At 38.4% G+C, this 17,482-nt stretch overlaps 1 protein-coding gene and 1 non-coding gene across 2 annotated transcripts in view; both read right to left on the bottom strand.

Moving 5' to 3' along the window:
* The window catches only part of LOC122077816 (transcription initiation factor TFIID subunit 1), a 60,759-nt gene extending 46,444 nt beyond the window's left edge, over window positions 1-14,315 (bottom strand). Inside the window, exons 1-5 of the mRNA XM_042643712.1 lie at window positions 14,221-14,315; window positions 13,746-13,852; window positions 1,868-1,930; window positions 1,683-1,728; window positions 283-534 (exon numbers count right to left, since the gene is read on the bottom strand). Coding sequence (XP_042499646.1) covers window positions 283-534; window positions 1,683-1,728; window positions 1,868-1,930; window positions 13,746-13,852; window positions 14,221-14,245 — 493 coding nt within the window. The 5' untranslated portion in view covers window positions 14,246-14,315. The remainder of the gene's footprint in view (window positions 1-282; window positions 535-1,682; window positions 1,729-1,867; window positions 1,931-13,745; window positions 13,853-14,220) is intronic.
* TRNAI-UAU lies at window positions 3,223-3,296 on the bottom strand. The gene has a single exon. It is a non-coding gene; the product is annotated as a tRNA-Ile (tRNA).
* Window positions 14,316-17,482: the final 3,167 nt, after the last annotated feature.

The raw sequence follows: 17,482 nt of genomic DNA, 5'->3' as shown, positions 1-17,482 counted from the left end.
GGGGAGTAAGGAAGAAATAGGATAATGCAGCACAAAAATTTACTTAATAGGCTTAAAATGTGCAGGTGGTTCAGGCATGAAGCATGTAGATACCATTGTTGAACCAATGTGAACCATTTATTGATATCAGATCCAGTAAAAAACTAAGTTGTATGTGCTAGGGGAATATTATCTTGCCAGATGGAATATAAAACTCATGTCAGCATAGACCAATAAAATATTGACAACAATGAAATTATTCATAGTTACCATCAAAATGACAGTCAAATCATTTGGTATTACCTGAAGTTATTAGGGCTTCAGAATTGTGATCTGATGATGTAGCATTTTCTTTCTCAAGATCCTCATCCTCGTCATAATTTTCGTCATCAAACACAGAAGCTTTATTCTCCAAAGTAGACAGTGAAACTTCAACAGAGAGATACTCCTTTGAGAACAAATGGTCTTCTTCAGTGGTCGCCTCAATCTCAGGCCCTTCATACTGTTCATCAATATCTTCATAGTCAACAGCATCTTCAGCCTTCTCATCATAATCTGACAGCGGAGTGACAAAATTAATTTAGTCAAGCATATGACGCATGCATCAAAAAGATAACCATGAGGTAGAGTAATTCTGTTTAAAAAACTGCTAAGAAACGAGTATAGAATCATAGGTTTTACAGGTGACCTCTACTGGCATAGGATTCACAAATGCTAAGAGTTAGTGAAACAGATCATATTATCCTGAGAAGTAGTCTAAGCATCATTGGCACATTACGCATGTGCAAACAAATAGGGGGGAGGGGAAGAGCCTAACAGCTGCTCCGAATCAGCATGTTACATGCGTCAGAATGATTTAGCCAGATTTGAACCTAGGCATAGATTTCAAAGAGGCTGTCATCCTTCTACATTGAATCTATCCATCTTTATCACCCAAACCCACATTAACTCTGAACCTCGCTTATATCTCTCATTCAATCAGCCCAAACCATGCATACTTTAAAGTATCCCTGCCTGTCCTCCAAGGTCTTTTTCTTATGGTTTATCATTTCGGATTTGCTCAATAACGTAATTCTACAATGTATCCAAGTGTCCATATGTCTTCAACATTTCCAAGCATTCATATGCGGAATCATATCAACCATCAAATCAAGGCTATGTTGTAATATATTGTCATTTCATACACAGCTTTCCAAAATCACATCAAATTCAACTTTGATCGATCACATATAATTACACAAGCAACCATGACAAAAAATAAATAAATAAATTTGAAAGCCATCACAGTGATTTCCATACAAAAGCTTCCTAAGGGCTAAGGCTTCTCACAACAAAAATGCATAATTGATAAGTTAGTATCATATTTCTTTTCTTGGATAAGTAGATAAGCAATAATTTCAGTCGCATTCATGAATGAAATGAAGTTTATAGACACAGAATTTTCATTCAATCTCATTTGATTGAGTTGTCCTTCCTCAGAAAATGCAACAGTATCTCTCACAGCATCCGAGAGTTAGAAATCGCAACCCTTTTCTCCAAATAGAATCCAATGTAACATTGCAAAAACACCACCCATATAGGAACTAATGGATCAATCATATTACTCAGCTAAGCATGAAACATTGACCAAAAGCATAAGTGTCAGAAAACAAGAGAACAAATAATGACAAAAATGAGATAATTCTTTCTGGACATAAGATCACCTTTCTCAGAGGCATCTGTGGGTGTTTGAGGAGATCTCGATGACAGCTACAAGTGAAACATCTTCATTAGTACAGGGTAAGAAAGAGCATGAATTACCAAGTTACCACTTCATGTGTCACCCTAAAATAGTCTACCCTAATACTTTCTATTATGTACAAAAATTAGAGATCTCCATAGTCCATACATCAATATCTGTCAATGATGGACCCAGTTTGTCAGCGAGTGCAGCAAGATGCTCCTTTGCGTCCTGCGTAGAAAACATTGAATTTATAGCATCAGTTTAAACAACCAATTGATATTTCAGAATATTGTGGATCCAACAAAACAAGCCCATGTCATAACACATTGTCATCAAATGCAACTAGGAAAAGTTTCCTCCAACTAGTCCCATAAATGGCCCCAACCAACTCTTCAATCCATGTTTTTCAGCATTCCAACCTTCTTTTATTGTTATAGACACCTCCATTATTAAAATGGCTGAGGTAAATTAAAACATGTTAAGGCAATTGTTATAGCTTCCAGGAAACCCTCAGCACATAGATGAATGTAAGATGGATCAGTTTACATGCCATAAACTGTGTTTGAAACAGTTTTCTCAGTTTACATGCCATAAACTGTGTTTGAAACAGTTTTCTTCCTACTGAAAACACTTCACAGTGAGATAATGCAGACATTCGGTAATGATATACTCATTTTAATCCCAGACCCCTAGGGAAAAAGATGTGGCAAAATAAGTTCAAAGTAAGGCAATGCAGAGTTCACAAAATTTTGCCCATGCTTTATTTATTGGATGCAATTTTAACATTGTAAAACACCCCTTCCTTTTTAATGGATAACAGCAGGAATTTGAGGGGAGGGGGGGTGGAAGAAATTGCATGATCCCATTATGTAGAAAACCCAATATAACAGGATGGGCTGATTCGGCTGAACATAAATTTCTTTCCTTTTCTTTCCATGTGCTGTAACTCATTTTCATTTCCTTGAGCTGCCTTTCGCACCAAAAAGTTTTTGGTTATATAATTTCACAGTTGGTAAAATTTTTATTTCAATTTTCATCACTAACCACTAACTCCGTCATGTTCTTCTATTTAAAAAGTTCTCATTAGAGATGCTTAGCTTTCAAATTACTTTAAGATAAGTACTATCACATTAGTCAACCAGTACCATCAAAAATACTCCTGCTTCCCATAATTGAGTGAAAAATGGTTTACATAAAAGACTAAAGTGCTCAATATGATTACACAGGAAAGAGGTGAAGTAAACAAAACTAATATCAACATTCTTTTCCTCGACTTTTCAAAATCTAGCTTGTGTGTGATAGCACACACAGACCAACTCCTCTTGTTACCTGCACAACCTCCAACATGCACTTCGAATTTTGATATTAATAAATAAGCACAAGTAGAATAACAACTGTTTTATTTCTCCTTTATTTGAAAACTCTGAAGGTCGATTAATGTCCTCTTATTAGGGAAAGAACATGAATCGAAGATCACTTGAATAGTATTTCATAAATCTTTTAAGTAATGATGAGCCGAATGGTCCCGGCGGGGTTCGAACCCGCGACCTTCGGCTCATAAGACCAATGCTCTAACCAACTGAGCTACGGGACCTGCTTCTAGATTAATTGCATCAGTCACATAAACTAGCTGCTTTACCTAGTGTTCATCAGTTCTACATCATACCAAGGAGCAAATACATCACAAAACATACAGGCCACAGATTTGCTTGAAGAGATTAGTTTTTGGGGGGATTAACTCTTTTGAAAAACCCTTGTTTACTTAGGTGGAATATGAAATGAGCAAGATTCTTGATTTCTTGTAAGGGTATATTAAGCTCACTTATTTATTAAAAAAAAGAAAAATAAAAAAGAAAGAAAGAAAGAAAGTGGGCAAGGGAATATAAGACTGCTTGGAAATTGATTTATCAAATCATGACACTTCTTTATACACAACACAGCTCAGCCTTATCCCAACTAAATGGGGTCGACTACATGGATCCGAGTTAAAAAATAAAATAAAAAACAAACAAACAAACAAAAAACTCTAGGACATCCCACTTACGAACAATCAGCAACCCGGATCTTTGCCCTCCAGGCAGCTCTGTTAGATGCCATACTAGGGTGAAGACCTATCTTTTGCATGTCTCTCCTTACCAACTCACCAATGGTCATTTTTGGTCTACCCCTAGCCTTTTTAGCACCATCCATCTGAATCTAGTCATTCCTCCGTACTAGGGCATGCAAAGGCCTCCTTTGGACATATCCAAACCATCGTAATCGCTGAGTTTATCCTAAATCGGGGCAACACCCAAATCATCTCTAACTTGGTCATTCCTCACTCTTATCTCTCAAAGTTTTGCCGCACATCCATCTCAACATCCTCATTTCTGCCGCACTCAACTTATCAATATTACGCTTCTTGACTGCCCAACATTCCGCACCATACATCATAGTTGGTCTTACGACTGTCCTGTAGAATTTTCCCTTAAGCTTTTAAGGAATACGACGATCACATAGCACTCCAAATGCCCCTCTCCTCTTCATCCACCTTGCTTAAATTTTGTGGGAAACATCATCATCAATCTCACCTTCCTTATCTAAGGTAGAGCCTAGATATCTAAAATAGTCATTTTGCGAGATCTCCCTCCCATCAATTTTCACCCCTTTGCTATCAATCCTCAATCAATTAAAGTTACACATCATATACTCCGTCTTCGTTCTATTTATCTTAAGACCTCTCGATTCCAATGTACATCTCCATAACTCCAACTTATCATTAATCTCTACCACTGTTTCACCAACAAGAACAATATTATCCGCAAAAAGCATACACCACAGGATCTCTCATTGAATATTCCTGGTTAAATTATCCATGATAAGTGTAAATAGGTAAGTGCTCAATGCGGACTCTTGATGTAACCCAATTGTAATTGGGAACTCATCATCTTAACTTCCCACATATCTCACATTAGTCAACACATCCCCATACATGCCTTTAATTATATGAACGTATTAACTTGGCACCCTTTTCATCTCTAATACATGCCAATTGAATCTCTAGGGACTATGTCGTAGGCATTTTCTAGATCAATGAAAACCATACGAAGATCCCTCACGTATGTTCTAGATTTTTTCATAAGCCTCTTAAGAAGGTAAATCGCTTCTGTCGTGGATCTCCTAGGCATAAAACCAAATTTCCCATGCGTAAATCGCTTCTTTATATTATATATTTATATCTACCATTGGAGTTTTCGGCAACTTATGCAATCATCTAGAAAATTGCTTTTAGTTTACATTGTTTCAGATTCAAAGGCACCTAAAAGTACTTCTGGAAAGGTAAGAAAGAATGCATGACCATAGGGAACACAACCATTAAGACGATGTACAACGAATCAGTTCTTCAAGATTTGGGTTTCAAAGTTTATGATCCTATAAAAATCTGAAGACACATTTGATGATTACGCTATGACCTATATGTTGCAGGATGAATAAGGAGAACCAAATTTGGTGGGCTCATACAGTTAGAAGTGACTTAAAATAACTGGTGACCAGAATAGGGTAATTCATAAGAAAGAAGACGGCGAAGACAGCACTGTGGGCCTTCTAGTTTCAATTTAAAGTTGTATGGGGCTTCTGCCATGGGTCAACAATGGGCATCGTCCAAAATTTCGGCCAAAATTTCAGCAACCCATGTCAAGTTCGACATTGATCAAAACTATATGGCATGCAAATTAAGGGGTCTTGTATTGTTTTGGTGATTTTAACATGTTCACTGAGTAATACAAAAGCTAGGTCTTAGGTGTGTTTAATTTGCAGGATGTCCTTCAAAGGATCATGACGAGTAAGCGTCATTCCGATTAATTCCTCTCAAGTATCAAGACTTCGAGAAGCCAAGCAAGCCAGATGGTCATTGAACCATGAGCATCATCATAAATCTCCAAAAGCAACAAATTGAAAGATTCGTATGGAGATCATCATATGAGCCCAAGTGATGAGCTATCCAAGTGTCAACTTCTTCACCAAGTGCAACGGCAACATTGTTTGAAGAATAGGTTCTTAGATTTTAATGTTCGTACTTCTTTTTATTTATTTTGAAACCCTAAGTCGTAATGCGACTCCTCCACTAGTCTTGCCTAAATTTGACAAATGGCTAAAACTTGCCTAAACTTGACCAAGGGTTAAAACCTTGCCTAAACAACACCAACATGAAATCTTACCTAAAATGGACCAAGAGTTGAATCTTGCCCAAACTGTACAACTGGTTGAAACTTGAAACCTTACCTAAACTAAACCAATGGTTGGAATCCTCACACTTCCTATGTGGAACATGACCAAGACTTGACCTTATACCTCATTACCATAGTTGTCACGGTGTCTAGGCAACCAAGGCATTGGAGGTGGCCTAGATGCAAGGCGAAACCACCAAGGTGATCAAGGTGTCCAAGGCGCCCACCTAGACGATAAAGGTGCATGGACGCCTAGGTGTCACTGCAACGCCTTGACAACTATGCTTAGACTAGTTGACTATATGTTTGGACAAGCCAAGGTGTCCTAGAATATCCTTAATCACTAGGCAAGTTGGTCAAGTCACCCGCAGGAAGTTATACCCAAAAAACGGATAGAAATATAGGCATCGACCTTGAGGAAGAAACTGAGGTCGACTGCAAGATCAAATTTGCAAAAAAATATATGTTGTAATGGATCTTTAGCCTGTCAACTGTGGAAGAGTCTAACAGCTAGAAACATAAACGTTGGACTATGGGTCTATAAAAAGGTGTTCCTTTTTTTATTGAATGATAATGAACTGAATTGAAACTTCATCATATCTTAATTAACAAACATAGTTAAGTATTTTGAGAAAATACCCAAAGAGGTTGGATGCAATTCATCTACACCTAAATTGAGAATCAAAAGGCCTTTCTAGAGGGGAATTTTTCATTGTATATCTGCCCTATCAAAAGGTTTATTTTCTTATGCTTTAATTTGCTTATTTTCCTATTTAGAGTTATTGCATGTTGAGTCAAAAGACTCAATTAACAACACTTGTAAAGTGAGTGTGAGGAATTGTTCCTCTGAGAAAGGATTGGGTAAAGTTGTGACCCCAGAAAACAACTTTGTAAGGTTTAAATTTGTGATCCTAGAAAACAACTCCATACGGGTTTAAGATGTGACCCCAATAAACAACTTTGTAAGGGTTTAATTGTGAGCCCAGGAAACACCCTGTAAAGGTTTATTGGCACCTCGGGAAGCCAATCTGTGGAGTGAAATCCTGGAGCGAGTAGCCGTTGGAAGTGGACATAGACCAATAGGACCGAACCACTATAAAATATTGCGTCTTCGTGTGCTTGGAGGCAAACAACAATGGTCCAACACCATTTGGGTTGCCATACAATGGTCCAACGACGTGCTTGGAAGCAGCAAACTTCAGTCCAAAAAGGTCTTCTAACATTGTGTGCAGACATTACAATTATTTCTCCAATGAATGGGAAAAAGGTTTCTTCATGCCTGATGTTGTTTTCCATATGAGCACACCTTTTGCCATGTGGAAGAGTGAATGGCAAATCTGACAGCAGGATTTGTAGAGCATGACACAAATCTGAAATTCAATATAATCCTCTCATTTGAAGGAATACCCTCCTATGTCCATGCATCCTTACTGTAGTTCCGCGAACATTCTTGGTAGCTCCAAAGATTTCAATTTTGGCAAACTCAGATTAGTCTAGATCTGACATGTGAGCAGGGGGTTGTGGGGTCCATCGCCTACAAATTTTCAGCCTCATCTGACCTGCCACATGGCGGTTATAAAGGAACATAACTAAATGGGGTCAGCTACATGGATCTGTCAAGACACGGCGGTTATAAAAGAACATGCTGCTTCAAAACCAGAACTAGGCCGGGCATGGTGATTCCCCGCTCCATAAAGAATATGATTATTCAATCAAAAAGCAAATATATATTGAACAAAGAATTCTCTATTCAGCCGAGTGTTTTGGGTCTCTGAGCTATTTAAGTCAATAGGCACGAGGGTAGCCTAAAAGCCCCAATCCATGATTTTCTATAAGGAGATTGTCTAAGTCAGTAGAACCTTGTTTTGATTCAAAAAGGAACCTAGACAAGTTAAAGTAGGTTCAGAACAAAGCAAGGCCTATAAAAAAGTGAAAATCCAGTGTGGTATATAGGATTTTATGGTAGGAAAGGGTTTCCATCTTAGTTGGTTGACGGACAACCTCATTTTAATGTAGACTAGATTTGACAAACCAAACTAGACTCAAAACTGCAGGAACTTTTAAACCAAAGAACAACCAATAATCACCCAAAATTAGGCAGCAAACAACAGTCCAGAACTAAAAGTCGAACAGCCCTTGTAAATCAGAATTTTCAAACCAGAATCTGGAGTTTCTGAAATCAGAGATTATACCAAAAAAATGGACTAACCAGCAGCAAGTATAGAGTATTTAATAAGCCACAATCAGAAACAAATGCCACAGGAACAGGTAAGTCAAACCATATCCGAAATCTGGGCAGAAACACAGTCGGCCAGAAGTGTAGAAAACCTCAAATCAGACAAACCCCTGGTCCGATGGGCCTAAGATTTGGATCGAACCCTCCTTCCAGCAAGGGTAGTATTCGATCCAAATTGGAGACCAATCAGATGGCTAAATAGTCCAGTAAGGATGATCGATGCTTAGGGAATTTCTGGAAAAATTCTCAGATCAGAAATTAAAGAAGATCATATCACTTACCTGAGATGGCTGAAGAAGAATAGTAACAATAAGAAGAAGAATAAAACACTTGAAAGGAACCTCTTGGGCTTCACACCGCAAAGAGTCAATTGGATCAAACACCAATTCCTTCAGCCTTGATCAAACACATGACAACTCTTCATGAAGAAGACAACAGCAACAACCATTATTTTTTTATCAAAATCATTCTAGGCTTTTAAGAGCCTCCTCTTCTTTATTTATAATGCTAAAGGGGGAGAGAATTATAAAATAGAAGGTTCCTCAAAAAGGAAACCAAATATTCTCCTAATACAATAATTACTAAAAACTGAAATTAGAAACTAACTGAAATTAGAAACTAGTTGAAAAAGGAAACTAACTACAAATGACTTGACTCAATTAATAACTTGACTCCTAAGGAAACAAATATAACTCAAATCAAGCCCAACTAAAAAGGAAACTAATGAAAATGGAAACTAACTAGTAATCCCGTACTCAATCTTAGAGCCCCCTTTTAGACCCATAAAAGTGGTCTATTACACTCAAAATACATGGGATCAAAGACCCAACATGTATGGAACCCAACCCTAGGCTTATTCCTAATTGATGCAGATGCACGATGGATTTAGAAAAAAAAAAAAAATTCTTTTTGATTTGATTTTCTTTTGTTTTATAAATAATTTTCATTTTAAATTAGCTAGCTTCTAATTTTAGAAAAGTTTCCTTTTAAGTAGTTTCCATTAATTGTTTGTTTTTACCTTTATATTGGACATGTACTCATGGAGAAATTTCAGTTTTAAGATTTGAAGAATAGAGATTTGATTAAGAGTTTTAGTATGAGAACCATGGCTGCCGATTTCCCCTTTCTTCCCTCTCTGAAATTTTCTCTTTATTATCCCCACTGAAATCTCTCGTCTTCCCCTTTCCTCCATCAATCGCTGGTTTCTTCTTCACTGCTATTGTAGAAGGGTATCACAATGACCCTTGCTGCCCTGTTTTGAGAGGACGCTGGTGACCCATAGAAGTTGATAGCTCTCCTTCATCTCATCTTCTTTCTTCAGCAACTTTTGCGAATTAGTTCAACAAGGAAGGGCGACCTTAAACTTTGAATCTCAGCCCTGAAAATACTTCCTGCTGTGAGCCACAAAACCTGCAACTCAAGTTATTTAGAACTACCGCCCAAATCTGATTTGCAGAGGAACTGTTCTTCTTTGCTTGGTGTTTCGAAGTGTCTTTCGGTGGGAATCAAAGGGCAATAGAGGATCCAAGCTTCGCCCAAGGTTTGGGGCTGAATCGAGGTGCAAGGAGAGAGTTCTCATCTCCGCCATCTCTCTTTTCTTACCACTGGTTTCAGCTTATCGTGGAGAAGAAGATAAGTTTTTGATTTTACATAAAAACCCCTGGCTGGACTTTATTTCAGGTTATACTCCCCTTTCTTTAAAAATTCAGAATAAGCCCTCATAATAAAGTTTTTTAGTTCTAGAACTACCCAGCTGCCATATAATTATTTCTAAGGCCCTGCTTGTTTCTGAAATTACAAGAATACCCTTCAACCATTAAATTTGAGATTTTTAGTCATTCTTGTGGGCCCTAAGCGATCCAATCCCTGATTTTGGGAACCCGGATCCGCATCAAGTGGTATCAGAGCAAATTTTCCTACAATTTTCTAACCATGGCAAGTCACATCACCAATGCTGAGTTGCACAAATTGTATCGTGAGTTAGCCGAGAACCAACAGAATACTGATGCTAGGCTTGAGAGGACTGAAGCCAAGTTTGACAAGTTTATGGAAGAGATGATTGCCTTTATGAAGAGGTCCGACAAGCGAGCTGAAGAAGGATCCTCTACATTACCTCCTCAGCTCAACACTTTACGGATCGAAGACACACCTCAGAGGCAGCAACTTGATCCAGTTGTTCCCCAGAATGTTACCCGGCAATTTTCTGACAGAGATTATGGCATCAAAGTTGAGGTTCTTGAGTTCAGTGGTGAAAAGGGACCTGAGGAATTTCTTAACTGGCTTACCAAAGTGGAGAGAATTTTTGCGTATAAGTCTCTTCCAGACGTGAAGAAGTGTGAACTCATCATCACCAAGTTTATTGGGTATGCATGTTCATGGTGGGATGATGTAATCCATGCAAGGTTTGTCAGAAGACTTGGACCCGTTACCAATTGGGAGGTCATGAAGCAGATCCTGATTGAAAAATTTGTTCCTCTTAATTATGAAAATGTAATGTTCCATAAATTACTTAACTTGCAACAAGGGAACAAAGATGTGGATTCCTACACCCTTGAATTCCACAAACTGTCATCAAGGTGTCGACTTCAAGAGACAGACCAGCAACGGGTGATGCGATATATCAGTGGGTTAAGTACTGAAATTCGACTTGAGTTGGCTAACACTGACTTCAGGTCTGTTGATGTGGCAGCAGCTCATGCGAAGACAGCTGAAGAGAAGTCCATTTATTGGAAGGGTATGCTCAAGACTTCTTCAGTTTATAGACCTCCACCACGTATGGAGGAAAATAAGCCTGAAGCTCGCAGAGTTGAAGAAAAAATGTCAGAGTTCAACAAGGATAGTGTTGGGGTGAAGAATATCATATGCCATAGTTGTGGTGAGAAGGGTCACTATTCTAACAAGTGTCCCAACAGGACTCGTTCTGTGAACGTAGCAGAGAAACAGCCGACAGAGGAGTGAAGATGAATCTCATTTATATCCTTATCCCCTTGAGGACGATGATATTGTTGATGATGAAGATAAGGATGTAGAAGCTCATTCAGCTAGCCTTTCATCATTTTCGAATAAACTAGTTGATAAGGCTCCTCTCTTCAGACAGAAGGGTACTCTCCTGCACGGCTCCGACCATACTGATGTTCATGCAGTTGTTGATACTGGGGCAGAAGCAAACTTCATATCTGCTGAATTTGTTCGGGCACACAACCTTCCACAGAAGCAGCTTTTCAAAAAGATTCACGTTCGAGGTTTTGAACCCACAGCTCGAGAAGAGGCCACTGCAGTTGTTCGAGTACACTTACAGTTTGGGCCACTACAGTACCATGTGACTTGCTTGGTCACCCCATTGGCACATTGCGACATTCTTCTAGGGCGACCTTGGCAGCGACATGCAGGCATTCTCTATGATGGCGCACGGAACACCATCAAGGTGAAGCAAGAAGGTCGTATGTACTTAATGAGGCCACATGCATTATCAGACATGCCACGTCGTCGACTGACTCCAGCTCCAGTGACACGTCAGCCTACTCTCCCTCCTCTTGGTGTTATGTTCCCATCTTCTGCTTCAAGATACGTGCTCAACTTACAAGGGTACCTTGGGAGCACGACCTAACTCGACGGAGTCGAGTTCTTTTAAGACCGAGAGAGCTGATGCAGATGCATGATGGATTTAGAAAAAAAAAATCTTTTTGATTTGATTTTCTTTTGTTTTATAAATAATTTTCTTTTTAAATTAGCTAGCTTCTAATTTTAGAAAAGTTTCCTTTTAAGTAGTTTCCATTAATTGTTTGTTTTTACCTTTATATTGGACATGTACTCATGGAGAAATTTCAGTTTTGAGATTTGAAGAATAGAAATTTGATTAAGAGTTTTGGTATGAGAACCATGGCTGCCGATTTCCCCTTTCTTCCCTCTCTGAAATTTTCTCTTTATTATCCCCACTGAAATCTCTCGTCTTCCCCTTTCCTCCATCAATCGTTGGTTTCTTCTTCACTGTCATTGTAGAAGGGTATCACAATGACCCTTGCTGCCCTGTTTTGAGAGGACGCTGGTGACCCATAGAAGTCGATAGCTCTCCTTCATCTCATCTTCTTTCTTCAGCAATTTTTGGGAATTAGTTCACCAAGGAAGGGCGACCTTAAACTTTGAATCTCAGCCCTGAAAATACTTCCTGCTGTGAGCCACAAAACCTGCAACTCAAGTTATTTAGAACTACCGCCCATATCTGATTTGCAGAGGAACTGTTCTTCTTTGCTTGGTGTTTCGAAGTGTCTTTCAGTGGGAATCAAAGGGCAATAGAGGATCCAAGCTTCGCCCAAGGTTTGGGGCTGAATCGAGGTGCAGGGAGAGAGTTCTCATCACCGCCATCTCTCTTTTCTTACCACTGGTTTCAGCTTATCGTGGAGAAGAAGAAGATAAGTTTTTAATTTTACATAAAAACCCCTGGCTCAATTGATTTCAGGTTATACTCTCCTTTCTTTAAAAATTCAGAATAAGCCCTCATATTAAAGTTTTTTAGTTCTAGAACTACCCAGCTGCCATATAATTATTTCTAAGCCCTACTTGTTTCTGAAATTACAAGAATACCCTTCAACCATTAAATTTGAGATTTTTAGTCATTCTTGTGGGCCCTAAGCGATCCAATCCCTGATTTTGGGAACCGGGATCCGCATCACTAATAAAACAAGCCTATTTTGGTAATTAATCTGCATCACATTTCTTCGTGTTGTAGAGGTTGAAGACGTCATTCTACACACGATTACACCAACTAGCTGTTTCTCCAACTTCGAGCTTCCAGTTCTGGTATTCCATTTGAGAAACAGATAACTGGACTGACCGGTAAATTCTGCTGTTTCATATCTGTCCTAGAGCTTTGCTGTTGCTAGTCGGATCCAGCTGAAGAAGGTTTTGATCAGTACAGCCAGCTACTGAGTTAATGTTCTATTTATAGTCTATGTGAGTTCCAGACAGCTATATTTCACAGAAGGATGAAACGTTAAGAGGTCAACTAGAAACATATTCTTCATTGAAAGCTTGTCATTTGTTGTGTTAAATCAAAAGAAAATCAGCCGATACATTTACTATGGATTTAAGAACGAACCATCTTTCATTAGATTTGTAGCAATGGTTGGAGTGGATAACCAATCTTTTCTGATTCCCATTACAATAATTATTTTCATGCTTTCTGTCTAAATTTCAAAATCAAAACCAATAAAGTTAAACAGGCTTGTAGATAATTAAGAATCCAGCAATTATTTCATCAATGCACAGCATTTAACTGTATTCAATCAAATTTCTCAAAGATAGAGAAAATCAATACACAGTCCAACACCTCACTTTACATAAAAACCAGTCCTAGAAAATAAATTAAGGTGATTAACAAGTAATGCCAACATCAGTTCCAATTACGCTCTACTGTATACATAGAAGAATGCATTCCCAATGGACAAATAGAATTTTACACATCACTCTTGACCAAATCCAGTAATATTTCAATTTCCATAACCTATGTCGATCATTGGTTCTCTAAATACAAAGAAACAAAGTATACTCCATTATGCTTGGACTGTACAAGGACAAGGAGCTAAAGGAGAAAGAGATTTGCCTCATCAAGGTAATCAACATCAAGATCGCCTGAGTCATCAACGTTTCCAAACATAAATCCCAAAAGCCGGTTCCCTCCACCAGCCTCTTCATAATCGTCCTCATCATCTGTAAAAGATTCAAACCCTTCCATAAGAGCATTACATATCACAATACCTTAAATAAGATTGAAATTAATGAAATCAAAGACGGACGCTATGTTGCTTAGGTCGTTCACTCCCCCCCCCCTCCCAAGTACACGTGACGACACCGGACAAATATACGGGTGCGGGATACGATTCAGGTACTCATCATCTAAAACGGATACGGCTCTGTGGGTGAGAGATAACAAAAGAAAGAGAAACTGGACAACGATGGATAAAATAAAGAAGGGAGACCTTTGCAAGGAGATGAGAAAAATAACATTGGACGAAGATGCTGAACAAGAAAAACTGGGAGAAGGTGAAGCAGAAGAACAAGGAAGCTGCAAGGCTTACCTGAATGTCGTCGCCGCCCCTCCATCCGGCGGTCGAGTGGCTGACGCTGCCTCTTGGGCCGTTTGGCATAGAGGAGAGGAGAGCACGAGAGCCCTTTTATCAAATTTTGAGGCGTTTCGGTCCCCGTTGTTACTTATAAGTTGAAAAAGTTTGGAAGATGATAAGTTTTGTATTTTACACTTAAGACCTTATATTATTCCTAATTTCAATAATATCTTAATTCCTCCAAAATTTTATATTTGTGCCCTTTTGTAAATTCCAGAAGTGACAGGTTTGCAGAAAGAGGCTTCAACTTTTACTTTCTGCGAAAACGTTGTTTGTCGTACGAGGGTTTGTCCTGGGGGTTATAATCACTATCATGGAGCACCCCTTTTTTTATCACCAAGAAAAAACTTTTCCTTTTTTGGGGCTTATGTTTTGAATAGTTTGTAAAAAAAATTCTTGTTGTGAGTTGTAACTAAAGTCGGTGGGAAAAAAAAAGAAAGTTGTAACTTCCCTTTTTATCTTTTAATATATATATATATATATATATATGTATATATATTCCTTTTTTTAATGAGGTAAGTCCTATAATTTCACATATATGTTGAAAAACATTCTAGATAATTGAATCTTTTGATAATGATAAATCGACAAGTTATTTTAATTATTTTGAAAACCTTTATTATACTATACTCAAATAATACTTTGGGATAAGACAAAAGGTAATCAAAACAAGGTTACAGCTTCTTGCTTCACGATTTTGGTGACAAAAAGATACACTTGTTTGTAAATAGTGCATCTAGATGTATTAGTATCCAAAGTGGTAAAAGAAATTGTAACCTTCTTTTAATTCCCTTTGTCTTAATCTTTAAAGTTTGTTTGTGTAAAGGATAAATGGGTTTTCAAAATAAGACATTATTATGAGATGCCATTGTCTTGCATATTTTTTAAGTATACATTTGAAATGATATGATTTGTTTTAGAATAATTGATTTTATCAAGTTGAAAATTATTCATTCTTAAGGGTTCACTATTAAATGGATAACTAATCATAATATGTAAAAGGGAACCTACTATTCTTGACATGTAATGCCATAATTCTTGAGTTAGGATTTTCATTTCAAAAATTGAATTATCTGTAAATGATTGTTGTTTTAATATGATTCATATGAAACCTCTAGCTACCATTTATTATTTTTCTAATGGTTTTGTTGAATAATTTTGTATGCTATTTAACATTGAAGAATAATACAAAATTCTTAATAGATATCGTGGGCGTTGGAGCTTTGGAGGAGATACATATTACATTTACTAGTGTTCAAGAAGAGTATTTTATAGAATGTGAGCTCGGATTTTCTAATAAGCATCATTGATTAATTAATTGTACTCTCTCTCTCTCTCTCTCTCTCTCTCTCTCTCTCTCTCTCTCTCTCCGTGCGTGTGTGTCTGTACGTGCGTGTGTGTTCATATATAAATTGGGAGGAGGGACGTTATTTGCCTAGCATTCCCCACACCCGCACAATGCCTTTGTTTTCAAGGGGGTAGTGGCATCTTTCCACAACCTCCAGAAAATAGGGACTATGCATGGATGTGAAAACACTAGATAGACATCATTATTTCTTTTAAAATTTAATTGAGAATGACCAACTCTGGTTACATCCCATTAACAAATCAATTTTGATTCAGATTGAGGTTTGGACTAATTATTTGGATTTAATGGATTTAATCGAAACCCATACTTTCCATTTACCTTGTTCTGTTACATGGCACCATTATGACTTCAATTTATGTGACATTAGACAGTTACATTCTAAAGAAAAAAAAGACATTAGACAGTTAGCTACATGCTTGTATTGTTTGAGTCAGCATTGTTGGGCTTGGCGTAGCCTAATTGAAGGAAGGAAAGTGCTTGAGGAAGGTCTTTTATGGAGCATTGGTAATGGCTGTAATGTTCGGATATGGGGGGACAGATGGATTCCCTCTTATCTAGGCTTCAAAATCCCTTTCGAACGACCAGATGATGGCGGCATTGAGTGGGTCTCTGATCTAATCTCTCAAGAATCCAACCAATGGAACAGTGATCTCATCCATTATCTATTCTGCCCATAAATCAGCGATGCCATCATTTCCATCCAGCTTTCTCTATTTCCTGGTGATGACACTCTTGTTTGGGGAGCCTCAAAAGATGGACAATACTCTGTTTGGTCAGCCTATCACTTACTCTGCAACAACGAGATGCGAAAACTGAACTCCCTCCCTCAGTCATCTTCTAAAAGCCGCTGGTCTACTACCCCTTCTAAAGTTTGGAACAAAATATGGAATTGCAACTCTCTCCCCAAAATCAGATCATTCTTATGGCACGCTATGGCTGATGGTCTTGCTACAAGACAAAACTTCATCAAGAGAAGGTTCAAGATTGATCCCCAATGCCAACTTTGTGGGGCTGAAGTGGAATCAATTGACCATATCCTCCTTCATTGTCCATATGCCCAATCAGTATGGTTTGGATGCTCACTATCTTTGACTCCTCCCAATAACCCTTCTTTCATCTTCTCATACTGGATTACATCTTGGAAGGACTTCCACAAGTTGGGGAAGAGGGTTGGCAAGGAAACTGAAGGTCATGTGAGCTTTATTGCTTGGTTTCTTTGGTTATCCCGTAATGACTATGTCTTTGGTCGTAAAGATTGGCAACAGTCAGAGGTTATTGATGCAGCCCATCGTGCTTTCATTGAGTTCCTCAACTCCAAAGCCTCTCCCCCTCAAAGCAAACCAACGGCTGAATTTTCACAGATCACTAAATGGACTCCACCACTGTCCCCTACTGTGACGATCAATTGTGATGCCTCCAAGGACCCTATAAGCCATTGTGGGATTGGTATTGCTATTCGTAACCATGACAGCAAGCCAATCCTTGCGAAATCAGAAGTTGTCTTTTTCTCCTTGATCCTTGAGGGTGAGGCTCTAGCCGTTCGACATGGTTTGTTAGAAGGCATCGCTCAAGCAGTGGACAACCTTATACTGGAATCAGATAGCAGCGAGGTTATTTCTTACATCATGGATCCTCATCGAGCGACCCCTCTTTCTATCCAAACTATAATCTCTAATGTTCGATACCTCTCTACTTTTCCACTAACTTGTACTTTCCAATATGTCTCTAGGGAAGCTAACTCTTTAGCTGATATCCTAGCAAGGAAGGCTCGGTCTATGCAGTGTACGACCATATGGCCAAACTCCACTCCATGGCTGGTGGAACATTGCATCTCACCTGCTATGTGCC

Source organism: Macadamia integrifolia, chromosome 5, assembly GCF_013358625.1.
Source record: "Macadamia integrifolia cultivar HAES 741 chromosome 5, SCU_Mint_v3, whole genome shotgun sequence".
Taxonomy (NCBI): domain Eukaryota; kingdom Viridiplantae; phylum Streptophyta; class Magnoliopsida; order Proteales; family Proteaceae; genus Macadamia; species Macadamia integrifolia.
This window is presented reverse-complemented; position numbering and strand designations above follow the sequence as displayed.